Raw genomic sequence first — 23,680 nt, 5'->3', positions numbered from 1 at the left:
AAGATTTTTTCCTTCGGGCGAAAATTAGGTACGAAGTTAGGTCCGAATATTAAATGATTCTAGTGGTCATATTATAATTTTCTTACATTCTCTGAAAATTGTATAAATAACTTTAGCTTTCATTGACTTTTATTCAATAATCAATTGACATATTAAACAATTAAAATCGAAATGCATTTAGAAAACTTGACCGAGAATTTTTCCCAATTCGTTAATAGCATTATTAAGCGCCGCATCTGGTGAAGCTGGTGTTGTTGCTACAGTGATCACTTCCGTAGCTGATTCTTCTGTAACTCCGGCAGCAGCTTTGGTGACAGCACCTTCGGTGGCGGCGGCATCGGTAGCGGAAGCTTCGGTGGCGGCAGCGTCAGTAGCGGAAGCTTCAGTTGTGGTAGATTCGGCGGCAGGAGTTTCGGTGGCAGCGGCTTCAGTTGTGGATTCGGTGTCAGCTGCTTCAGTCGTGGATTCAGCGCTGTTAGCAGTTGCTCCACCAGCTTGTCTCTTCCTTCTCGACGGAATAACTGGAACGAAGAAGTCATCTTCCAAAATTTCCTGAATCTTTTGCGCCAGTTGTTGTACTCCGTGTTCCACAGGAAGACCAATAATAGTTTTGTCGAGTCCAAGACAAGTGAGTTGCGTGATTTCGATTTTCTTAGAGAATCCGTTTGTAGTTGCATTCATATCAATAACAAATCCCTCATATCTTCTGTCATCGCGATTACAAACGAGAGTGACACCGGCGGTGCTTCCAATAGCGACAACACTGGCAGAACGGACATCACGAGTTTTGTTGTGACGAGCTGGATATAGTTAAATACAATCACTAATCTACTTTGAATAGTTCGAGATAACTAACCGAAAAGGAAGTTCAAATTCTTTTCATCTCTATCACAGACAACAAGAGCAGTCACTTTTCTGTTGTATTTGACATATCGAATGATTGGTGGATAGAATGCTTCCTCAGGGATACCAGGGAACTCACCCACATATGCTCTCAAACGTGGGCACTCTGAAATTGGTAAGATGTTTATTTATTAATGGACTACGGTTTACGTTTATGACGATGTTCACGACTTCCACTATCGTAATCCCAGTACACTGATCCATAAACCGGAGGTGGATAGTAAACATTTGATGAATAGGAAGAAGCCGGTGGATTATTGGCTGGTCCTGATCCGTATTGAGCACAAACTGCGGTAACTGCCAAAGAGATAGCAAGAACAACTAACATCTTGGTGAATGATGTTCTTTGTGGAGTTGTAAAGGTTTTTATAGAAAGAAATCAGAGGGAAAACATAAAACATCACGTCACAAAGATGGATGTTTTGTGAACGAATTTTGTTTTTTCCAAAAGTTTCAATTCTATTCAGACGGATATCCGAATGAAAATAAAATGAATAATATCAAACTGTATGTCTGATAGTTTTCAGAGTTTATACACACTGCGATTGGCTAAGACTTAATTTTTCAAACATTAGTCTGTTAGAGCATTTTACAAAATCGGAGACCAGAATCTAATAACTGAAACATAATATATAGAAACATTGTAGATGGATAAAGATGGGAAGGAAGACGTAGTTAATGGTACATACAGTGGCATAAGAGGATAAATTGAAAAACAAATGCAGAGAAAATGAAGAAACTTTGCTTGAAAATTATTTCAAACTTTATATCCCGCGTAGCCATTCGCATGCATCATTCAAATTCAGCCTTTTTGAAGATGTAATGACGAAATTTGTGGTGTTAATGGGTTCATAGGTTTCAGCATCTGAACTAAACTTTTAATTATTTCTCCTATTGAGGACAATTATTTTTTATAAACACCTAGAAGCCACAAAATTAATTCATGAGAAACAATAAAAAACAAAAACTATTTTAATAAAATTCCAGTTTCTAAGTAACTAACTAATGCAAATGTACCATTTTCATCTCTAATTTATCATTATACCTAATTCCTTAAATTTTTTTAAAGCTCTGTACTTTCTGATTTTGTCGACACCCGCTTCTCACTTTCCACACATTATTCCAGAAGTTAACTATATTTCATGAATCATCTTTTTTCTCTTTGTTGTGATGTCATCAATTTTCTTTTGAGACAAGATTTTGTATCTATGTTTTAATATAAACAAACTAGGTTCATTCTCAAAACATTTCTCAATGTATCATGAGCCTAGAAACGCTATATAAAAGGTGTCACCATATTTCTTTTATCATATTCGATTCCGAAAATGCATCTGAATCTTCTAGCTATCTCCGCTCTTTTTGGAGTGATTGCATGCAGCGGATACGGCGGCGACATCACCTACAATAATCATAATAACTTCCACGTTTTACATGATCGACATCATCGCAGTCATCACTCTCGTAGCAACAGCAGAGACAGTGATGAGAGTAAGTACTTACGATATCTAAATTTCAACCATTTATATTTCCAGAATGGGAATGTCGTCGTCTTGGTGTTTTCAATTCGCCAAATCCATTAACTAACCCGTTGTTATCTGCTCCAAAGATTGCTTATTTCAATCGTAATGGAAAAGAATACGCAATTGCTGTGTGCGAAAATCCACAGATTCAAATTCTTGTCGGAAAATCAAGAGGAGCTTCACCAGACTTTACTCAAACTAGAGACTATGCAGTTCTCTCAGCAAGCAGCAAATCTGGATTGACTTTTAAATGCAACAGACGTCATGATCGGTGTGTGATTTTTTGAGTTTTATAAAATTATTTCAGAACATCTATTTACAACACTTTCAATTAATAACTTATTTCAACTCGTTATTTTCAGGTATGAAGCTGTCAACTTGGTTACTGGAAGCATGGCCCGCATCGAAGCACTCGCTTGTATTACTGTTGCTCAAAACGACACAGCTGCGGTAGCTATAGTTAATGGAATTGTTGGCCCTCTGCAGGCAGCCGGACTCCATCTTTAAAATAATTGACATTTCTTATAAGGCTTCTTTATAAAAGATGAATACAGTTTATGGAAGGTTTTATATGCAGTTGTTCATGGTACTTTCTGAGTTTTTTTTTCAGTTTTTGAATTTAATACATTTCTGTAATAGTATTTTCTCGAGAAAAACAAAAGGTTTTCAGACATCCACAGCTCAAAGGTTTTTTCTTTTGAACTGATACAATAAGGTGACCAAAACATTTCTTGATCAAAAATAAGATTCCGCGCCACCAACAAACAGTTTTTGACAGACAGATGGGACATAGAAATGATGCTCATAACACATTTCGGAAAGGCTCGTCACCCGCGCACTGAAGCAATAGAGCTATGTTTACTCGGCAAGCAACTGGGGGACAGGCAGCTCGATTCGTTTTCATTGACCATCACATTGTCGGTTCAATCATTTAACGGGGGTAGTTGAGCAGAATCATACTGAACCCTTTGATCTTACGAGACAAGGGAAAGTGGTGTTAAATGAAGAAAACATTTTAGACACGAAACAATTTTTTTTCAAAGATTCACAAAAACATCGGATATACTGGAAGTTAATGAAACCCCCGAAACAGAACACCACATGGAATTTAATGTCTCAAATTTTGTGAGACATCTTGAAGCAAACGCATTGACACAAATTATTTTTTAAAGGAAACTTTTAAGTTTCCAAATGCTTACCTATTCATAAAAAAACAAGAAACTCATCAAGAAAATTAAGTTCAGCATCATTTTTTGTATTAATTTCATTGTTTCCTGTCTAAATACGTTGATCATTTCTAAATTCGTTAGTTAAACACAACGTCCAAAATGTGCCATAGTTGACCCCTCGGATTGTTTCGACAGTTCGCGACTCCAAATTGAACAAGAAAGCGAGGCGACCCGTCTATCCGTCGAAAAAAAGTGTGGCTCGCCGAGCAAACGGTTTTTTCGCTTCCAAAAGCAGTGCTCACGACGCACGCCGGCGTCTCGCGGCGCGGCGCGTCCTCTGTGAGGGCGTTCCGCAAGAGACTACAAAAGCACCGCGACCGAAGATGGAGAAGAAGAAGAAGAAGAAGAGATAAAGCGAGGATTTTGAGTGCTCTTTCTGTTGCCGTCTAAACTCGTGTCTCACCTCTGTGTCCAGCCCCTTCTCTCGCACTCTTTGACCCCACCTCCATCTTGCATCATTTCTAACGAGCACTTGAGAAACTGACCACCAGCTTCATCACTGTCTCTTCTTTTCCACAGTCTTCATTGGACTCTATTCATTTTTGTGTGTGATCGTTTCTGGAACATTTCCAATCATGATTAGGTGAGCATCTTTTCCAAATTCCTTATAGTTCGAAAAATCTGAAAACCGTTTTCAAAAGTAGCTGATAATGAATCTCTTGGCAATAGAATCCGTTTATATTGAATAAACGGATCACGCATAGGTTACTGTAGGATGTACAATTTCAAACCCTGCCAGTTCTGTCAAAAAGCTCGGTGTACAGATTTCCAGTGAATTTATGTAATTATTTGCAATAATTTATAAGTTTGAAAGTTGTGAAACAAATATTTAACTCATACATTTTTCTGGATGTTTTCTATTATTTTCAATGTTCAATTCAATGGTCAATGATGCTAAATCGTAAATAAATAAATTTACGAATGCATAGATATTTTCAGAAACAATATGAAATAAGAATATTACCCATTTCACACCGAAAATGATTTGTCGGAATATTCCAAAAACAGTTTAAAAAAATTAATACACTCATTTACTGAAATCTCATAACCTGAAGATAGGCCTTTTCCGGTAAAAGTTTAATTTTTTTTTTCATTTTTATCAAAAACAATTAACATCAATGCTTTTGACCCAACATTTGCAAGTGCAAAGATAAGCATGAAAATCGAAATGTCAAAGCACTTGAGATCCGCGCTGCTCCAGAGCGGCGGCCGAGGAGTTTTCCGCACTCAAGTGCCCGATTCATGTTTTTGAGATCAACACTTTAGACAGATCTGGATTTTTGGAAAAAGCAAGGGGTCAAGTAGTGGACACCAATTGTTTATTTAAATGAAACCATGTTGAAATCTATAAATAGATTCTTACGCATATATCCTTTCTATTTTTGATTTTTAAGGAGTCTTCTTGCCATCACACTTGTTCTCGGATTCACGGCTTCACAACAATACGTACAACAGCAAAGAACTGGAGCAGTACAACAACAACCAGTTCAAAGTGTGCAAGCAGCTCAACCAGATGCTATTGATCAGATTCCAGCATGGTATCAAATGGCAAAACCAGTTGCTTCAAGAGCTCAACAACTCCCACAAGCTTCTCCATCGTATTACGAGCGCATTGAGCCGACATACGAGCAACGGAGAGGAGAGCAACCAACTTACGAGCGACCTGGAATTCAGACTAATCAGTACGCCAAGTAAGGTTTTAATAGTATTTCTCAACTTTACATACTCGGCACTTCGTCGCAACTTATTCACCAACTTTAGCAATTTAAGCGCCAATTTTACCCTTCCGCAACATATCCGCCAACATTAGCAACTTTTCTACCAATTTTATATTTTCGCAACTTTTAATCTGTCTTTAGCACCTTCTTTCCCAACGTTAGCAACTTTTTAACCAAGTTTAGCCAATTTTTTAAAAATTTTCAGTGCAAATTTTGAGAGTATCCCCAACTTTAACCTAATTTGCCCAACTTTAGCAACGTTTTTACCAAATTTTAGCAACTTCTGCGCTTGGCATTTCCGAGGGTTGAAACTTTAGACTCCAATATACTTTAATTAATTAACCAAACCAAATTAATTAAAAGTGAAACATAATCCTTGATAGTCTTATAACCTTTTATCCAAACTACTTGGTTTCAAAAAATTGTTGCTTTCACTTGGAAGCGCTTAGAGAAAAATGGAAAATGAGCTGAACTGTATTGTAGTGATCATATCTAATGCTACATATATTTCTTCAATAATTGAAAAAAAAATTGAAGTTCAATTTTCAATCGATTTTTCTGCAATTTTTTTTGATAAGTTGTCACTCTTCTAAATTTTATAAAATGGCTTGAATTCCCAAGGAAAACAATTTCGACTAATGCGTTCACTAACAATAAGTAGTATAAAATATACAGGTTATCGTTTTTTCAACTGATTTTTTTCAGTTATCCATCATACCAGAATCGTCAACCATATGAAAATCTGAATGCTCTAACATCTGGTGCATCATTGAGCAATCTTCAAGCAAGCCGTCGTTATCCATCTGGAGCATCCGGAGCCGCCGGAGGATCTGATGTGAGTAGGTTCCATCACTCTGTGATGCACGCCCACCACACTCCACCGACACCATCACCGGCGTCCTACACTAGAACACAACAACACCATCCGGGGCGTCTAGTGTGGTATACATCCAAACGGGCGAGCCCGTATAATGTGATTCGTACCACACTTTCACCTCCACTATCACCATCATTGTCCCATGAGATTAGAGGAGTAAAAAAGCTTCTTGCAATGACTCCATATGATCAGACTAGAGACCAATTATCTAAGTGGTACGATCAAATGAGAGCATTCTATTACATTAATCAGTTTGTAGATTGGGGCACTTTTAAAAACATTTTCTTAGCCAAATTCTAGATTAGCAATTTTCATATTTATTAGCAAGTTTATATTTTCTTTTTTGCTAGAAAATAAGTATGTCATATTGACAAAAACCATCAACAAGTCAACAGTATTACAGTCTACATGATTTCATATTCTGGTAATTTTGGTTCCCCGGTGAGCATGATGTATTATTTCTTATTATGGGTTAAAATTCATCCCTGTTATTTCTCTTCACTTTTCATCCCCGGTCCTTTTCCCTTTCCATCGACAAATTAAGTTTAATCGGATAATTTGATTGTATGTTTATGTACACATCTGTAATCATCTGATAAACTGTTTGAATATCATTGTGTTTTTTTTAAATTTTGACAAGACAACATATCGAAACAATTCTTTAAACTACAAGAAAGTAAAAACACAATGATATTCAAACACTTACTATTTCCCTGTGCTTTCTGCTTCTAGCTTCCAACACTATCGCACTTCTATCTTCTTCTATCGCTTGTTTCACTCTACCTTTTCAGCATTCCTTCCTATTTTTCAATAATTCGCTTCTTTTTCTACAGGTGCCTTACGACTCGGCGCTGAAACGCTATCATAAACTTTTACTCAAACGTCGTCAATGGACCACCAAGATTGGTCGTATCTTGGCGTCTACCACACCAATGACGCCATCAACAGTTGTACCAACAACTACTACAACAACTACACAAGCTCCAACTACTACAACCAAGAAAATGCCAAAATCTCTTAAAAGCATTTATTCAACAATTGTTGCAAAAACTACTACAACCACAGAAGAACCTACTAAGGCGCCAGCTACCACAACTCAGGCCACATCAAGAGTAACTGGTAGACTTGTTGGAAAACCTAGAGGAACATTCAAACCACATGGAACTAGAAAGGGTTGGAGAATGTGGAAAAAGGTTACCCCAAAGTACGCGGGGAAATCGAGCGTCACTACTACGGAGGTCCCCGTTACTTCTACTACTATTCCCACGGAACCCAGCACCTCTGTTTCTTCTTCTAGTACCTCAGCTTCTACAACACCAGAGCTTCCAATAATTGAAGAGACTGAAGAACGTGAAGTCACTGAAGCTTCTACTTCTACAACTACAACAACTGCAGAACCATCTACAACAGCTACTACTACTACTACAACAACAACAGAGGAGCCAACAACAACAACGAAAGGATCGGAAGAGCAATTAGGAGGGAAGGGTCCTTCCCCACTAAGGTATATTTGTCGGCATAAAGCCGGCTCGAACGAGCACGATCCGTTCAGCGAACGAAGAGCATCTACGATTGGACCATTTAGACCGATAACTGTTGGACACAAGTGGAAGCCGCTCCGGTTCAAGAAACCAGAACCAGTCGACGAAGTCGCCACAGTTCCAGCCACCACGTCCAACAAAACATCAATCAGCACCAGACCGAAGGGGCTCCGACTTCTCGAGTATCTTTTGGTGGGCTTCTAATCTATTTGTTATTGTGCCTGTGATCTATCTTTCTTCTTTGGGTTTCCCATTACAGGGTCTAATCTTCTCAATCTAATTTTCAGAAGCAAACTGACAAGTTTGCCAAGGGATTACAGAAGGCAATTAACGGTGTAAGTGCATCCGGAGTGTCATCATCCAATTTACTAACAAATGAAGTAATTATTTTTCTTTTCCTTTTTTCCCTCCGTTTCATCATTGCAAATACTTTTATATGAACTGTTACAGTAGCTGACAATTAGAGAATGCCATGAAAATTACCTCATTTAATTAAAATCAAACCAAATATAAATAATAGCAAGACAAACAGTGTTCACGCCCTTTATGAGAATGAATAACAAGTTCTCAGCACTCTAAACATTTTCAATCCATTTTCAGCCAAACACTGAGCTTCTGGCTGCTATCAAGGATGTCGTCGCCAAATTCAAGGTAGTATATTTTTGAACAGATTAGTTTCTATGGAAAGTTTTCAAATACAAAAACAAAATAATAATTGCAGGCGAGCTTGGACGAGGCCGGAATCGATCAGGACGTCAGACTTATGGGCAATCAATTAAAAAACACGTGGCAACAATTGAGGACAGGTACGACGCAACAAGGTTCCGTTTTATTTACGTTTTGACCCAAACACTCAAAGCATCAAAACCTTCACTGCACACTTAATTCTAACAAAATTTAAAAACATTGCACTCTCAGGCCTTGATCGTGGTGTAAAAGCTGTTCGTCAGAGTGCCGAAAGCTCAGTCACCCACTTCAATTATGGTCCACAACCACCTCAACCCCAGCCTGTTCAAATCCCATATCACCGTCAACATCATCATCATCCAGCTGTGCATCGTTATACACCTGGTTAATAACTTCACTAACTTTTTAATGCACCTATTTTGTTGAAAGTTTGAATGTTAGCCTCATGCATCCTTTGAAGCTAAAATAATATTTCTGAATAATTCCGTTTCAGGACCAATGAATGAGCAAATTGGACGACTCTTTGAGAAAGCAGTTGCTGATGCTGCCGATCAAAAGACACAACAACAAATTCAACAAGTTCAACAACAAATGGTCGGCTCAAGGCCATAAATTTCATTCCATTTGAAATCATTTCTAAATTCGCTCAAAATCCACTTTTTCTAGCCAAAGATTGCAAGTCAAGCAATCTGCCAGTACGTACACATTGTACACATTTTCCTGTTTTTTTTCTCTTGAAACAATGACCAAATAAATATATCTTTGAAATATTGAAAATTATTTTTAAAAAAGGCTTAAAGATAAACATCTTCAAAATTTTTTAAAAATATGTTTACTGTTGAAAAATGAACCCAGAAAACCGAATTTTATCATTAAGTTTTGTTCTTATACTTAAAAACGAAAAATAAACAAGTAAAATATTTCAAAAGTAGTGTAAAAGATGTATATTTAGCGAAATTTAGACATCTTCTCAAAATTTTTTACTGTCATAAATAATTTTTTGCGCAATTTCTAAAAGTTTAGCTCATTCAAGTAAAAGAGAATTCAGTTGCTCAACATTCAAGTTGTCATATACAATTTTTATCGACATAGAATATTTTTCATTTTGTTCGAAACAGAAGTAGATTGGTTTTGAATTTAGAAGTTTAATTTCAATCGTGACATCAAGACGATTTTTGTCGTATTCGCAAAATTTTAAAAGCTAGTTTATTGATTAATAAAACAACAGATAACTGAAACAATTAATGTAAAAGTTTTGCAAAGTCTTGGCAATGAAGTCCCATAATAAGAGAACTTCCACCATCAACTACAAGTTGATGTCCAATGATGTATGATGATGTCTTCCTATCGGCCAAAAAAGCAATGACTTCAGCAATATCCTGTGGTTGTCCCATTACTCCTGCTGGGACACATTCCTTCATCGTAGCCATGGTCGAATAGAATTTCTTTGATGTTTCTTCTGGCATTCCCATTGCTGAACCAAATCCAGTTGCAACGAGTCCTGGACTAATTGAGTTAACACGAATCCCGTGTTGAATAAGATCAATTGCTGTATTACGAGTATATTGATCAATGGCTGCTTTTGCAATTGAGTAATATGGGAAGTCTGGTGTCTTAAAAAGGCATCAATGAAACTTTTAATGTTATAATTTTAAAACTTACAGCATGAAGTCCAGAAGCAATGCTAGAAATATTGACAATTTCTCCCTTGGTAGAAGACAAATGTGGAACAGCCTTCTTTGTCAGTGCAATCACACTTCTCAAATTAAGATTCAAAGTAGCATCGTAGCTTTCAATACTTTGAGCAGTTCCAGTTTTACTTTGGGAGTCTGGGATCGCGGCACCAGCATTGTTAACCTAAAGTTCACAATTGAATTAAATTATTGGGGAAAAAAACATTGACTAAATTTACACACCAAAATGTCAAGTTTTCCGAATTTTCCCAAAGTTGTGCTGAGAATCTCATCTTGACCAGCATCAGTAGTAACATCAGCAACAACTGAATTCACATTTTGCTCGGAAACTCCAGCTGCCAAAATCTGTTGTCTAGTTTCTTCAAGTCTTTCTGCATGACGTCCTGTGATAGTTACTTTGGCTCCTTCTCGTGCAAAGAGAACAGCAGTTGCTCGACCAATTCCATTGGAAGAACCTAAAAACCATCAATATTTAAATGTATTTTATATTATTAAAATTATAAGTCTTACCAGTGATAATAGCGACTTTTTCAGCAAAACGAGTCATTTGCTCAGAGTTTGAAATTGTTAACTTTTTTCAATGATTCTTTCACCAATATTTATACTCCGTTGTGTCAACGAAATACACAAAGACGAGACGCAGACGACACCGAGACACAAAATTTGTGACACAAAATGAACTTGGAGAAATATTTGAGGACAAGAAAAGTATCAAAAGCACATTTGAAGTCTCAAAAATTAAAATCTTTTCAGTTTTGTCATCAGTTTATGTTTAAAAAAATGGAACTTGAAACTTTAAAAATTCTATCTTGAAGTTATTTTTTTTTAACTGGCAAGATCACTTTTTAATTTTCCGACACTACTTGAATAACCCCATAAGAAGGATAATATTTTATTGGCCGACGACATTTCTCTGTGGTAAGTTGACTAACAAGATATGGTGAATCAAAACAACTGTGATACAACATTTAATGAAGATATATCTGCATACATCTACAACAGAAAAGTAATTTCAACTAGCCACTTGTTATTCACTGTACTGCTAGCAACTTTGCAGTTGGCATCTATTTTTATTTTATTTCTTACATCTAAATAGGTGCCCAAACAATAGTATTGCATGCCTTAGTAATAGAGAAAATACGGTATATGAATCTACTTTTCAGGGGACCTAAAAAGTCCCGAGTTAAGCATCCTAATTTCTTTTTACTTGCAAGCATGCGGCAATCTTTTTCAGGCTTCTGGCCTATTTCGCTAACTTTTTAGTATTAACAGAGATTCATCAAGGTTTTTCATTTAGAACTGAATTTCTTATAACTCTTTTCGGCTTTCTAAAAAAATAATTTAGCACAATTTGTGTGGTTGCAAAAGTCTTGAAAATATTAAATTACCAAATTAGAACAAATTCTGAAGAACAACGGTAGTTTTACATGACTATTTTAGTAACGAAAATAATTGTAGGCAATTACAAATCGCTTGTCATCTGATCGTGTTTCAATAATTCAAAAAAAAAGCCACTTGCGAAAATTAAACAGGATTCTATTGGCATGCTGTAAGTTATTGGAAATCCAACAAAATACAATTTTTTACAATAATTTCCGCCGTAGAACATGAACACTGCCGTTCTTCTCCTTTTCCTTTCAAGAGGAACTTATCAATGCTTGTATACCAACGCAACAAGTTGAAAGTAATCGTACCCCATGAACTCCAATATTTCACGACTTTCAGCCACGACCACCACAACTACGATGGAACCTGTCACTACTACTTGTAACTTTTTAAAATCTTATCGAGAGGAGGCTTTTAAAGTTCAAACTAATTCGCAAGATATCAAGATAACAACATTTCTACTCCTGTTTCAACTTGTTTTGACTGCAAACAAAATCTTATAGTTAGTTTCTCGAAAGAAAATCCTTCAATTCTTCTGAATTTCCAGTTCCATGTCCAACTGGATGAAAACAATTCGAGAGGCCTAGTGGAACATGGTGTATCCAGGTGAGACAAGTTTATAGTCATTTCGCGTTTGGATGTTTGTAGTCTGTGACGTCATCCCTATTATAAACTCTAACTTTCCAAATGTTTGGCCAGTATAGTGCTAATAATTAGTATATGCGGGGATGTAAATATGAGGACTGTAGTGGAGTACTGTGTTGGTATGGCAGGAAAACTACAATGTAGGATTACTTTAGTTTCCGATTCAAAATAATCTATAAGCTCACAAAGTCGCTTTATGTGCGATAGTGGCTGGCCGTTCTGCACAACCTTATTGGGTTAAAAAAAACAGTTTGCAACTAAATTAAGCTTTGTTGATAAGACAAATAGTTTATGAAATTCATTCAATTTAGATATTTATTGCTTCTGGGTGTCGCGCGGATGCGGATAGCGCTTGTGCTGCACAAGGAGCAGTCGTCAGTGGAATTCAGAATCAAGCGGAATTAGACTTCATGACTGGTATGTACAATCATTTTCGGCTTTCATACAGGGCAGAACTATCTTGACAAAACTTTTTCTAATAAAATCCGAAGTTCAAAGACTGTTCCATAACGCAGATCATGTTACCTTTTTTCTAGGAACGGAACGAAATAAGATATTAAACTCTATAGTTATGGATTTGTGTGGAACCACAAGCAGAGATGCAAATTACTTGTTTTTTGATTTCTTGCATTTCTGGACTAAATAAAATTAAATATCTTAAAAATTAGTTGCAAGCAAACAGTTTTAGCAATATTGTTATATTCTTTACCATTTCCAGCTTCGTTTTTATCTTTGCCTGGTTCAATGATGAATTTTATATGGATTGGCGCTAAAAGGACAACCGCGTGTACTGGGATGATGTTGACAGCAACATGCACCAAACTAAATTCTTTCGAATGGACAGACGGCTCAACGACAGGCACCGATGGATTTATTTGGGAGACTGGAGAACCAAACAATGCATCGTCGATGTACGTTTTAGTTACAATCAACTGGGCTTTAGCGATCCTAACTCAAATGTATCAGCAATGCTTGAAAAAAGACACGAAAATAGCGAAAACGCAAAGCAATGTATGAATGATATGGAAAACTATTTCTTCTGGCACTGTAAACGCGTGTAGTCTCCTTAAAAATCAACGATAAGCTCATTTAAAAGTTGGAGACTATCTGAGAAACCTGTGCCAATAATCGCTGAATAGTCTGAATTGCTAGCCCTAAATTTTGGATACAAATGAAAAGATGTTGTGAATTGAATTTTCAAATCGCTTCCAGTACATGGTTTATTTACAGGGAAGACTGTATCGCTGTGGACGCAGTGACGGGGGGTTTGGGTGATCAATTGTAAGCTTCAGAACCACATAGTTCATGCAAAATCATACATTTTCAGATGCAGTAGAACTGATTTCACTGGATATGCATGTGGAAAAGCACCATAATAAAGATTCACAATAATAACTTATTAATAACTTCTTCATTTGATTTTACCAAGTCCGTGAAAGACAATAGTTGTTTTTCAAGTATCATATACATATAACATATAATATTTGTCTTATAACCAGACGTTATTATTTTACCAGAGACACACGCTCCAAGGTGTGTGCGTATTTCCAATAATAACATTAAAACAATAGTTCATATACATTGTTACCATAGAAAACTAAGTGCAAGATGAAAATACTCATCAAAAAGCTAAAATTAAGATTACTTCTCAAACTACCGCATGAAAATACTGGAAAGGATCCAATAAGTGTTCGCCGAGACCTTGCCTCTCTAAAATTTGCAACTTCGCATTTCGGTTCCTAAAATATGTACATTTTAGTGAAAAATGTTTATTCGAATCAAAATGAAATCACAGATTCATTGATCGTGTTTCAAGATTTTGAAAAAAAAGACTCTTACGAAAAATAAACAGAATTCTATTGGCATGTCTCAAGTGATTAGAAAGTCCAATAAAACCACGAATTATTTCTTATTTTCCCGCCGTAGAACGTGTACACTACCGTTCTTGATCTTCTCCTTTTCCTTTCAATAGGAATACTTATCAGTATACCCACGCAACTAATTGAAAGTAATCGTATCCCATAAAGATCTTCTCCAATATTTCACGACTTTCAGCCACGACCAAAGATGGGTTTCACCCTTAAAATTCAAAAAAAACGGGTGAGCGGGTCACCCGTCACCCGTGAAAACGCCTAAAAACGGGTGAACGGGTAAAACGGGTCACGGGTGAAACCATCCCTGGCCACGACCACTACAACAACGATGGAACCTGTCACTACTATAATACTTGTAATTTTTTAAATTTTGCGCAAAAGGGGGTGGGGTTTTAAAAATCTTTCTAGTCCAGAGATGACCTTACGGCCTAACGTAGGTAAGAAAATGCAGAGAAGATTTTGCAAAATGGATTTTTTTTCGTAGACTTCGATTAATTTTTCCACAGAGTGTTTGCGGATTCCTCAAACTGTCTTGTCGATCCACCGGTTTGTCACAGCTGTGAAACGCTTTTTGCTTGAAGTTAGCACGTTTGCGGGTTGGCAGCGTTATACCTTGCCGATTCAACGTATATTCTCCGTCGATTAATAGAACAAATTAATCGACACAGAATGTGTGTGCAGAATGTGCGCAAATGCTTACCGAGACCGCAGATGATTGGTAGATTCAAATGATTGCAGGTTAATTGAATCAGAAAACGGAAATATCTCTCTATTTTTTGCCGCCGCGATAAAACGATGTACATTGCTGCCGTGTTTGAATGTGAAACAAATTGGGGTCTGTAGGAGGGGCTTTAAAAGTTCAATTGTTCACTGGCCATAATGATTTCTGATATTTTCTCGGCAAAATATTTTCTGAAATAAAACTGCGCGTCGTATTGATTCACTATGATTTTCTTTTTCCTTATTCCTGTTGCCAATTCATGTATACCTACTCAGCAAGTGGAAAGTGAGTTTCTTATTTCTTCATTTTTTCCAATAAATTTTTAGAACTTGTGCCAAAATATTTTATGTTTGAATAAGAAGTATGCTGTTATACTCAATGATCGTGGTCTCGAAAAATTTTAAAAGTCTTCAGCAACAACTACGACGACAACGTCCACAACCACAACAACTCCTAGTTAGTTTCTCAAAAGAAAATCCTTCAATTCTTCTGAATTTCCAGTTCCATGTCCAACTGGCTGGGAACAATTCGAGAGGCCTAGTGGAACATGGTGTATCCAGGTGAGACGAATTTTGTAGTCACCTGTGGGTTTTTCGAAATATTTAGTTCACAGCTAAGCCAACTTGTGTTATAATGGCAAAAAATCAATAAAATGCATTCAATTCAGATATTTATAATTGCTGGAAGCCGTGCGGAAGCAGAAAGCGCTTGTGCTGCACAGGGAGCAGTCTTAAGCGGAATTCAGAATCAATCGTAGTTAGACTTCATGACTGGTATGTACAATTGACCAAATTGCTATGGCAACCTATATGGCAGCCGAAACGATCGAACCTGTTTAATTAATGTTCTTTAAAGTATTTTTCGGAACATTTGCAGTCGATCATGTTTTTTTCTTGTTACACAGCAAAACTAAATACCACAAACTTTAGTTGCAAACATAGTATAAATCTCGACCATTTTCAGCTTCTTTTATATCTCTGCCTGGTTCAATGATGAGTTCAATTTGGATTGGCTCTAAAAGGACGGCTGCGTGTACTGGGCAACAATTGACGGCTACATGTACCCCTCTAAATTCTTTCGAGTGGACTGACGGTTCAACAACTGGCACCGATGGATATGTTTGGAGGCTCACCGGAGAACCGAACAACGCATCATTGATGTACGTAGTAGTTTGGATCGACTGGGTTTCAGCGTGCCTGGCTCAGATACTGGGCTCAAATGTAAAAATGTAACATGCAAAACAGAAGGCAAAAGACGAAATATATGATTTCTATCAAAAATTATGCATGTTGACACTGAACTTGTGTAGTCTCTTCAAATCTAAATGAAACGGTGGATTTCGTCTACAGTTAATGTGTTAACAAGCAAAATTATCTTTTCATGTGGAAAAATCAAGAGAATAGTTCTGACGGAAAGAGCTTAAAGGTGGTACGATGGAAAGCGCAGCTTGACACCTTTGTCCGTTTTCTTCCTTCAGAGAAAAAACGGACCCTAACAAGGGACGAGCTGCCTCGAAACAATCAGCTCGTCTGAGTTGTTTAATTCAGGGATGAATTGAAGAAAATCGAATTTCCGAAAAACTGAATTCACAAAACGCCTTCACTAGATTTTTTTAATTTCAGGGAAGACTGCCCCGTTGTTGTCTCAGTGACGGGTAAACTGGCTGATCAAATGTAAGCATCATAATCCTATAAATCATTCATTAACCATACTTTTTCAGATGCACCAGAACTGATTTCACTGGATACGCATGTGGAAAAGCTCCATAATAAATTCTCACAATAATAACTTGTTTGCTTTATTTTACAGGTTTCGTAAATAGACAATAGTAGTTTTTGTTTTAAGAACTTAATGAATTATTACTATTTTCAAGGATTGGCTCAGTTGTATAAAATAACCATGCATACAATGTTTCCCTAAATTGGAAAGTTCAGAACTTTCTGAACAGTTTTACAACATGCAGAAATAAGTAAACAAATTGTTGAAACATGTAAGGTTTCAAGAGTCATTATACATTCGTTTGATTATATTTTTGATACCTTATGGAATTCTATATAAAGTTGTTTTTCTAAAAATAAACGATAAGCCTAGCGAATAAAAGTATTGTGACAAATTAGTTATTTAGACTAGGCACGTGATGAGCATTTGAAACATAAGACATATTGTTTTCAAATTAAAAAAAATGAACCATATAACCATATAATTTTCATGAGTCACATAGTGACTCATGAAAATAAATGTTTCGAAATTTTTGAATTTTAGAGATAACTATTTTGTATTCTTGATTTTACACTTTCATGCATGTTGTTTTAAAGGTAAAAAATCTAACTGAAAATTTTGCAACTTCTTAGCATTTTGAAACGTTTATCTTTGAATATCCAAGTTTTGAAATTGATTTAAGAGTCTTTAAGTAGATAGCAGAATCAGCGAAAACAATTTTGTTCGTGACTTTGTCTTTTCACACTTTTGTTTTCGCAATAATTGGAACTAAATATTAATGTCTGATAACGCACTCAGTTTTGATAATTTCACTCTTCACGGAGTCTCCCAAATAATTCGCGCTCATTTTTTGAAATGAATAATGATCAATTCAAACATTTAAATATCAACGAACACTTTTTCTGAAAACATGGGTAATGTTTGTATTATACATTTGACCTTTCCATTTCACAGGATTAAAATTAATTATGTTTATCTATCACCTAACACTTTCTGAACGTTTTAGAATTAAAGTAAACGCATTTCAGAAAGAGCTATGATGTAACTGGACATACTTTCACCGTAGTCGTCAATTTTAGAAGAGGTATCGAAAGAATACAGTTTAATCAATATAAAAATTTTTTAAAGGTCTTTAAGTATCGTCACTCAGAAAGTTTCTTCTCGAATGTCCAAATATCAGAATGAAACTTATAAAAACTTGTACAATTTTTTTTTGAAGTTAAGTCAAAAAGGTGTTGAAAACTAAGTCTTCACCTATGATAATTTCGGAAGTCGGCCAAATATTATAATTTTTTTTTCATGGCAATTTACCAAAAACTAACTGAACATTTTAAATAACCTAACATTTTTTGGATGTTTTTTATTATACACGCCCTGTTTAACTATAATAAGTATATTTACTCAGTTAGACTGAATCCCCACAGTCACTACTCCACCATTAATAATTCATTTTCAAAGCTATATTTTCTTTAATACTTAAACCAAGACAAAGGGTTTTCCGAAAGTTGGCAAATTATCGTATTGTCTACTTTTGTTTATTGTTTTACACAGCAAAGTTGTTGTTATCACTTTGTTAATTTAACTATTCACGTACAGCATTCCGTCGGTGCACATTCCTTCTGTTTTCACTGATAACTCAATTCTCTAACCTTCTCTTTTTCTTGGCGTCCTCTCAACTCAAAAAGTGTTATCATTTAATAGTTCTCTGAAAATTCAGATGTGTCAGCACATTCATGAATCGATTGATTTGACCAAATACTATTTGAGCATCATTCTTCCTTATTCGATAATATTACTATCAGTTTGATATCTTCACAATTGATCACCAGTTCCGCTTTTTTGTTTTCGTTTCCCTTTTAAAAAGTTATTTTAGTAGTAAACCGTTCAATCTATTGATACTGACAAACGTTTTTTATTAGTCACTCTTTTCGATTTCTGCAACAATTATGATCAGCATTATGTTCAGAAGTATGCTGAAATTTGTGAAAAAGAAAGCTTCTGGGACTAATTCACTGCAAAATGTTGAGATATCGAGACCTACGAATTTGATTGTTTCAAAACATAAATTGGTTCGAACCGACACAGACTTTATTCTTGTTATGGAAGATGATAAGTGAGTTTACATTTTTTGTAAGAAAATCAGATTTAAGTTTATTTGAAAATTGTAACTAGTAGTTCGCTTTTTTGCAAACTTTTGATCTCTTCTGTAGCTACTGTAATCAAACTATTAATATAATGTGTTTTGTTATTGATTTGGTGAATGCCGTAGACATAAAATACGATTGCCTCAACGTCATTTTAAATTGATATAAAATTTTATTTGGGTATACATGGAGCGTTTGATAAGTTCTACAAAAGTGAAATACCAAAGAAGTTATTACAATAGGCTTTCAATAACAGAAGGGATTTGGTTTTGAACTGTTACAGATAATCATAATATGAAAAAGAAAAAAGTCAACAATTGGGTGGGACCCTTTGAGAAATTTGTATCGAATAGGTGAAAACTCTTTTTGAATAATTTTCCTTGAGATTCCAAATAGAAAATTTAAAAACAATTTAATAAATACAGCTTATGAAATTCAAAAAAAGTCCTCCAAAATTATAGTGTTCCTGAAGTTTTCATTTGAATTACCTTGAACTTGACCAACGTTGTGGTTTTTGTATTCTCTGTTTTTTAGTCAGCTGGAGCAACTTAAAGAAATTCCCAAATCAAACCTGAAATTTCAAAAATATAAGTTTCATTTCATAATTTTGTGTTACAGAATTATTGGAATCCTTGATAAAAGGGATCTTGAATTGGCAGTTGTTCCGACTGATATCGCTCCATCTCTATCTTCCATTTCTCCTCCATCATCATCAGTTTTGCCCACTGATTCTCAGACGTACCTGGCACCAGATAGCATTCGATCAATTGGAGGTAATTATGTAAAACTAATAGTATTAAAAGTATTAGCTCATTAGTTTCAGCGAAAATAAAAAAATTAAACTGTAAACAACATAGTGACTGGTACGATACCAACTTATTTCCAGAACGTACCCCCCTTCCATTGTCATCACCAACTGGAGTCTCACCGAGTCAATATAAAACATTGCCAGCCGGCTTTGGAGCTAAACACCAATCGAACATTCCACGTTTTCAGTGGCAATCCTCACAGAATAATATGACCAGTTATGGGGAACAAGGCTCAAGCTATCGGGTATGTACATGTTTAACTTTGAAATCTCCAATGTATATTGTATTACGTATGCAATGGGATTTTTCGCCCTATCTCAAGCGAATTGGTCTCACCACGGGGACAGCTAGTTACTGAAGCTAGTGTCGATTTATGTGGTTATTTTTATTTTAGAAATCTTACGTTTTTGATTGATTAAATGGTAAGGTTTAAGTAGTATTTCTATCAGGTTGTCCCATAAGTTTTTGTACTATTTTTTTTTTGAAAAAAATTTATTTCTCTCAAGCGACAAGTAGTACTATTCACACAAGTATTCACCATTAGTGTCCACCACTTGTTGCCATTTACTAGGTAACATCATGATGCCACGGGAGAAGAAATCCGGCGAACGCGATGAGAAGAAAGTGGAGAGTTCAGTTTTGAGATGCTCTTCGTCGTCGAATTGCTTGTCGCGCATGTAGTCACTGAGAGACAAGAACAAATGGTAGTCGGTTGGTGCAAGATCTGGAGAATATGGTGGATGCGGTAAAACAGTCCAACCAAGATCTTGCAGCTTTTGGAAAGTCTTCTTGGCGACATGAGGCCTAGCATTATCGTGAAGAAAATATAGTTTTTCATATTTTCCGTTGGTCTTTTCTGCAACTCGGTCCAATTGGGCACAATAGTAATCAGCAGTGATAGTTTTATTAGTTGGCAACAATTCCCAGTGCACGGGTCCTTGAACACCCCACCAGACACAGATCATAATCTTTTTTGGGCTTTGGCGTCGGTATTCCTTTCTCACCGATCGGAAGCCATTGACGTTTTCTGGAATGGTTAACATAGAGCACCCACTTCTCATCTCCAGTAACCAGATTGTTCAGCCAATCGAACTTTCGACGAAAAGTTAGAAGTTGAGTACAAACGTTGACCCGAGTGAGCTTCTGTGATGCCGAAAGTTCATGAGGCACCCAAGTTCCAAGTTTTGAAGTAAAACCAAGGCGACCCAAGTGACGTGCAATTGTGCTATGACAACACTCAAGCTTCTCTTCCATTTCACGAAGACTAAGACGAGGCTCTTCCTCCACCAGCTTCACTAGGTCTTCTTCATTTAACTCTACCGGTCGCCCAGAACGTTCTATTTCTTCGAGACTGAAGTCGCCGTTCTTGAACTTTTGAAACCAACTCTTTGCTGTATTATAAGAGAGTGCTCCCTCACCCATCGCACCGCATATGTTTCGTTCCGCTTCCATTGCTGAATGACCAAGACGAAATTCATAAAGAAGAAGCAATCTAACGTCTCGACGTTCAAGTTTGATGATTGTCATCGTGGCAAAGTAGAAATGGATGAAATGAATCTTTTCTGAAAGGGGACGACCCGACCTTGACACGACCTACGATGAAAAAATTTTAAAACTTTCTAGAAGTTTTGGAAAAATATTTGAAAAAAAGTACAAAAACTTATGGGACAACCTGATAATAGTAAGTATAGCTATTACTACATATGAGATTATTTGTATGCTACCTTTCATGTTTTTTGTTGAAAAGGATGATGCAATACCATAAATCGACGCAAGCCACAGTAACCTTTTTACAGTGTGACGTGACACTTCTCAAATGTATTATCAAATTTGTTAGTACGAAATTAGAAGAATTGTAAATTTGAACAGTTTTGTATTTTACAGAATATTTACGTTCCATACCGAATATTGTAATGTTTTTAAAGTACACTTAAGTCCACAACAAAATAATAAATAACATTCCTTCCTGTTTACAGTCTACAAGTGTGGAACAACTTTTTTCGCCTCCGATTCTCTCCGCAAATGGTCGTAATCGTTCTGAATCTGCTCTCCGACCACAGGGAAGTCATAAATATGACACGATATCGTTCTCACCGTCATCGAATCAATTTCCGGGTTCATCTAGTGCACAATGCAATGTCGAGATTCGTTTGGGCGATGATCGTACACCACCTCCACCGCCAAATCGTGCTCCACCAGCACCATTGAGCTTCACGCGATGCCACAACACGATTGTCCATCCAGAATGCTCTTTTCAGCTAGATTACACTGAAGTGCAAACTGTTTCTGTTGAAGATCCGGATTTGAAAGATATGTCTCTTGAAGAGATGAGGAGGCATGCAGAAGACATTGAATCCTATATTCAGGTGATCAGAGCTATTATCTTCAATTGAGTAATATAACGTTTCAGGATCAAGTAAAACAACAGTGGAGCCAGCAGAAAAACGAAACGGAGAAATGGATCGAACAAATAGCTGGAAAGGTCGCCAAGACCGAGACAATGAATACCATCAGATTGGAAATGACAAATAAGAAACGTCCATCACTATCACAAGCTTTTCTTCCATTTGAATCAGATACGAGCTCACAATCCACAGATCCAACAGATCCGGAACCACATAATGGTTATGAAAAATTATACACCTCCAGAGACAAAGCAGTTATCAAGCGTCAGGGGACCAACGAATCTGAAGGGGATATCGAGGATATGAGATTTTAATTAAACTTTAAAACAAAACATTTGACATGAAGTTTCATTTTTGGCGGTGTTCATATAACAAAATAAGAATTTAATCATCACTTTTCATATTCCTTATATTCCATACATGCTGGTGGCTGACATTCCGTTTTCTTTTGACCAATTTCAGACCAATTTGTAGACAAGACGGTTCCATTTGATTCACTGAAAATAATCACTATAATCTCTTGGTTTTCAGGCAATAACGATTTACGAATAGCTCTTCATCATGGCACGTCGGACATCATCCGAAGCGTCGTTGTACATCTTACGGAACATTTTGTTTACAGCGGCATCACCTTCCAGCGATTCATCTTCCTCTTCTTTTACAGCTTGTTTCTCGATAGCATCCCAATTCTTTTTCACAGTAGTAGTTGGTGCACTTTCTGGATTTGGTGATACACTCTGTACAGAAGCGGCAACACCTTGTCCGTCTTTCAGCAGAGAAGCCCATCGTTCATTGCGAGCGAATTTCGGAAGTCGAACTTCTACCTGGAATAAGTTTTAAATAAAAGTTGTTTTATTCAAAAATTTTGCTCTGGACGTTTTTAAATCCAATCAAGTTATTATGGAACGCAATTTTTTATTTTTTTTTGTGGTTTCGGACAGTCAGTTCACAATTATCGCTTTTGAGGGAATGATCATCACGATTACATAAAAACCGCTAACACTCGGCTTATTGTCACTCAGCGAGTGACTCATCATCCTGTCGTTACCGAACCACAACTGTATGCGTAGTAAGGGTATATTCTACCACTGAGCCACATGTCCTTACTTGGTACAATCTATAACTCGTTCAGGTGAATGTAGAGCATTAATAGCATTAATAGCTAGCATTTTCTGACTAGACGCAATTTCTCAGACTATTCTTGAATAACTGTTTCAATCGAGTTAAAATAAACTACACTAAAATTAAACAAATTCCAATCAATTTTCCATGGCCGGAAAACATGTTTTTAATGTTAATAACCATAATTTAATAAATAAGGTATGCTTGGGAGGATCACTAGAAAATCTTGACGTTTAGACATTTATCTAGTTTTCTAGTTTCTAATGGATCTACAATAATATTTCAACCCAACTAACCTTGGCGGCAGTGCATTTTACAGTAAGATCATCTTTTTTCACTTGACCAGATAATTGTCCATAGAAGAGAATCTCATCACATTGCTTGACCGTCAGTGTGTTGTTATCTGATAGAGAAACAGAGCAATCATCGAGAGGCACTCCGCGTTTTAGGATAGTTAAAGTGACATCAGTTTCACTCTGGAACCAATCATGCCTGAAATTTGAATGTAACGAATTCTTATTTCAAAATTTTTAAAATTCACTATCCTGTAAATTTTAATGCTCACCTTGGTTTTGAAGACATTTTGATTAATAGCTGAAAACAAGTTTGTTCATAAGTCTGAGAAAATTCAGTCAAGATAAACAACCTAATAGGGTTATACACCTTAATAAAAGTACCTCAAAAGT

The 23,680-nt window shown here is 36.3% G+C and overlaps 6 protein-coding genes, 4 non-coding genes and 2 pseudogenes across 21 annotated transcripts; 6 read left to right on the top strand and 6 right to left on the bottom strand.

Annotated features, from left to right (window-relative positions):
* Nucleotides 1–114: 114 nt before the first annotated feature.
* ule-3 (Uterine Lumin Expressed/locailized) lies at nucleotides 115–1,241 on the bottom strand. The gene is made up of 3 exons (NM_073358.7): nucleotides 1,054–1,241; nucleotides 857–1,009; nucleotides 115–800 (listed from the first exon to the last, which is right to left on the bottom strand). Exons 1-3 carry the CDS (start codon nucleotides 1,229–1,231, stop codon nucleotides 178–180), a joined length of 954 nt encoding a protein of 317 aa, NP_505759.1. The 5' UTR covers nucleotides 1,232–1,241; the 3' UTR covers nucleotides 115–177.
* Nucleotides 1,242–2,163: 922 nt separating this feature from the next.
* D1054.10 (DUF1525 domain-containing protein) lies at nucleotides 2,164–3,064 on the top strand. The gene is made up of 3 exons (NM_073357.8): nucleotides 2,164–2,391; nucleotides 2,436–2,694; nucleotides 2,786–3,064. The coding sequence occupies exons 1-3, from the start codon at nucleotides 2,229–2,231 to the stop codon at nucleotides 2,928–2,930; spliced, it is 567 nt and encodes a 188-aa protein (NP_505758.1). The 5' UTR covers nucleotides 2,164–2,228; the 3' UTR covers nucleotides 2,931–3,064.
* Nucleotides 3,065–3,804: 740 nt separating this feature from the next.
* D1054.20 lies at nucleotides 3,805–3,999 on the bottom strand. Its single transcript, NR_069362.1, has one exon. It is a non-coding gene; the product is annotated as an Unclassified non-coding RNA D1054.20 (non-coding RNA).
* D1054.9 lies at nucleotides 3,982–9,253 on the top strand (the record flags this gene model as incomplete). Of its 9 annotated transcripts, none has more annotated exons than NM_001269323.4 (9): nucleotides 4,120–4,235; nucleotides 5,047–5,343; nucleotides 6,076–6,205; nucleotides 7,081–7,751; nucleotides 7,833–7,980; nucleotides 8,076–8,123; nucleotides 8,389–8,439; nucleotides 8,510–8,594; nucleotides 8,969–9,253. In NM_001269323.4, the coding sequence occupies 9 exons, from the start codon at nucleotides 4,228–4,230 to the stop codon at nucleotides 9,085–9,087; spliced, it is 1,557 nt and encodes a 518-aa protein (NP_001256252.1). The 9 variants fall into 9 exon arrangements, with proteins under 9 accessions (NP_505756.4, NP_872196.2, NP_001023745.3 ...); NM_073356.7 differs by adding an exon at nucleotides 8,707–8,859 and having other exon boundaries at nucleotides 4,228–4,235; nucleotides 7,081–7,980; nucleotides 8,076–8,168; nucleotides 8,969–9,236; NM_001028575.5 differs by having other exon boundaries at nucleotides 4,228–4,235; nucleotides 8,076–8,168; nucleotides 8,969–9,087.
* D1054.22 lies at nucleotides 4,764–4,913 on the bottom strand. The gene has a single exon (NR_069361.1). It is a non-coding gene; the product is annotated as an Unclassified non-coding RNA D1054.22 (non-coding RNA).
* On the top strand, nucleotides 4,792–4,941 carry D1054.21. The gene has a single exon (NR_069360.1). It is a non-coding gene; the product is annotated as an Unclassified non-coding RNA D1054.21 (non-coding RNA).
* A 418-nt stretch (nucleotides 9,254–9,671) lies between the features above and the next one.
* On the bottom strand, nucleotides 9,672–10,728 carry D1054.8 (DeHydrogenases, Short chain). Its single transcript, NM_073354.6, has 4 exons — nucleotides 10,680–10,728; nucleotides 10,392–10,624; nucleotides 10,138–10,332; nucleotides 9,672–10,088 (listed from the first exon to the last, which is right to left on the bottom strand). The coding sequence occupies exons 1-4, from the start codon at nucleotides 10,714–10,716 to the stop codon at nucleotides 9,717–9,719; spliced, it is 837 nt and encodes a 278-aa protein (NP_505755.1). The 5' UTR covers nucleotides 10,717–10,728; the 3' UTR covers nucleotides 9,672–9,716.
* Nucleotides 10,729–11,658: 930 nt separating this feature from the next.
* clec-220 lies at nucleotides 11,659–13,580 on the top strand (annotated as a pseudogene). The gene is made up of 7 exons: nucleotides 11,659–11,718; nucleotides 11,774–11,853; nucleotides 11,895–12,161; nucleotides 12,512–12,617; nucleotides 12,919–13,111; nucleotides 13,431–13,481; nucleotides 13,528–13,580. Coding segments are annotated over exons 1-7 (810 nt in total).
* Nucleotides 13,581–15,019: 1,439 nt separating this feature from the next.
* D1054.6 lies at nucleotides 15,020–16,564 on the top strand (annotated as a pseudogene). The gene is made up of 7 exons: nucleotides 15,020–15,080; nucleotides 15,122–15,251; nucleotides 15,297–15,379; nucleotides 15,463–15,568; nucleotides 15,759–15,954; nucleotides 16,418–16,468; nucleotides 16,516–16,564. Coding segments are annotated over exons 1-7 (676 nt in total).
* Nucleotides 16,565–18,460: 1,896 nt separating this feature from the next.
* Nucleotides 18,461–22,265, top strand: D1054.5 (CBS domain-containing protein; the record flags this gene model as incomplete). The annotated part of the gene is made up of 5 exons (NM_073351.3): nucleotides 18,461–18,627; nucleotides 19,277–19,431; nucleotides 19,545–19,711; nucleotides 21,444–21,833; nucleotides 21,878–22,265. The coding sequence occupies 5 exons, from the start codon at nucleotides 18,461–18,463 to the stop codon at nucleotides 22,184–22,186; spliced, it is 1,188 nt and encodes a 395-aa protein (NP_505752.2). The 3' UTR covers nucleotides 22,187–22,265.
* Nucleotides 22,207–23,588, bottom strand: D1054.3 (SGS domain-containing protein; the record flags this gene model as incomplete). Of its 2 annotated transcripts, NM_073350.6 has the most annotated exons (4): nucleotides 22,207–22,369; nucleotides 22,419–22,696; nucleotides 23,291–23,486; nucleotides 23,560–23,588. In NM_073350.6, the coding sequence occupies 4 exons, from the start codon at nucleotides 23,574–23,576 to the stop codon at nucleotides 22,264–22,266; spliced, it is 597 nt and encodes a 198-aa protein (NP_505751.1). The 2 variants fall into 2 exon arrangements, with proteins under 2 accessions (NP_505751.1, NP_001263858.1); NM_001276929.3 differs by lacking the exons at nucleotides 23,291–23,486; nucleotides 23,560–23,588 and having other exon boundaries at nucleotides 22,264–22,369; nucleotides 22,419–22,483.
* D1054.17 lies at nucleotides 22,809–22,914 on the bottom strand. The gene has a single exon (NR_002672.1). It is a non-coding gene; the product is annotated as a small nucleolar RNA D1054.17 (small nucleolar RNA).
* Nucleotides 23,589–23,680: the final 92 nt, after the last annotated feature.

Source organism: Caenorhabditis elegans, chromosome V (genome assembly GCF_000002985.6).
Source record: "Caenorhabditis elegans chromosome V".
Classification (NCBI taxonomy): domain Eukaryota; kingdom Metazoa; phylum Nematoda; class Chromadorea; order Rhabditida; family Rhabditidae; genus Caenorhabditis; species Caenorhabditis elegans.
The sequence above is the reverse complement of the archived record's forward strand: the minus strand, read 5'-3'. Positions and strand labels throughout refer to the sequence as shown.

Excerpts from the sequence above, each read along its gene's own strand:
- D1054.8 (NM_073354.6), bottom strand. The coding sequence starts at position 10,716 with ATGACTCGTTTTGCTGAAAAAGTCGCTATTATCACTG. Across the intron at positions 10,625-10,679 it reads AAAAGTCGCTATTATCACTG|GTTCTTCCAATGGAATTGGT; the intron begins GTAAGACTTATA and ends GATGGTTTTTAG. Across the intron at positions 10,333-10,391 it reads TCGGAAAACTTGACATTTTG|GTTAACAATGCTGGTGCCGC; the intron begins GTGTGTAAATTT and ends TGTGAACTTTAG.
- ule-3 (NM_073358.7), bottom strand. The coding sequence starts at position 1,231 with ATGTTAGTTGTTCTTGCTATCTCTTTGGCAGTTACCGCAGTTTGTGCT. Across the intron at positions 1,010-1,053 it reads TCGTGAACATCGTCATAAAC|AGTGCCCACGTTTGAGAGCA; the intron begins GTAAACCGTAGT and ends TACCAATTTCAG. Across the intron at positions 801-856 it reads GAATTTGAACTTCCTTTTCG|CTCGTCACAACAAAACTCGT; the intron begins GTTAGTTATCTC and ends AACTATATCCAG.
- D1054.10 (NM_073357.8), top strand. The coding sequence starts at position 2,229 with ATGCATCTGAATCTTCTAGCTATCTCCGCTCTTTTTGGAGTGATTGCA. Across the intron at positions 2,392-2,435 it reads CAGCAGAGACAGTGATGAGA|AATGGGAATGTCGTCGTCTT; the intron begins GTAAGTACTTAC and ends TTATATTTCCAG. Across the intron at positions 2,695-2,785 it reads TGCAACAGACGTCATGATCG|GTATGAAGCTGTCAACTTGG; the intron begins GTGTGTGATTTT and ends CGTTATTTTCAG.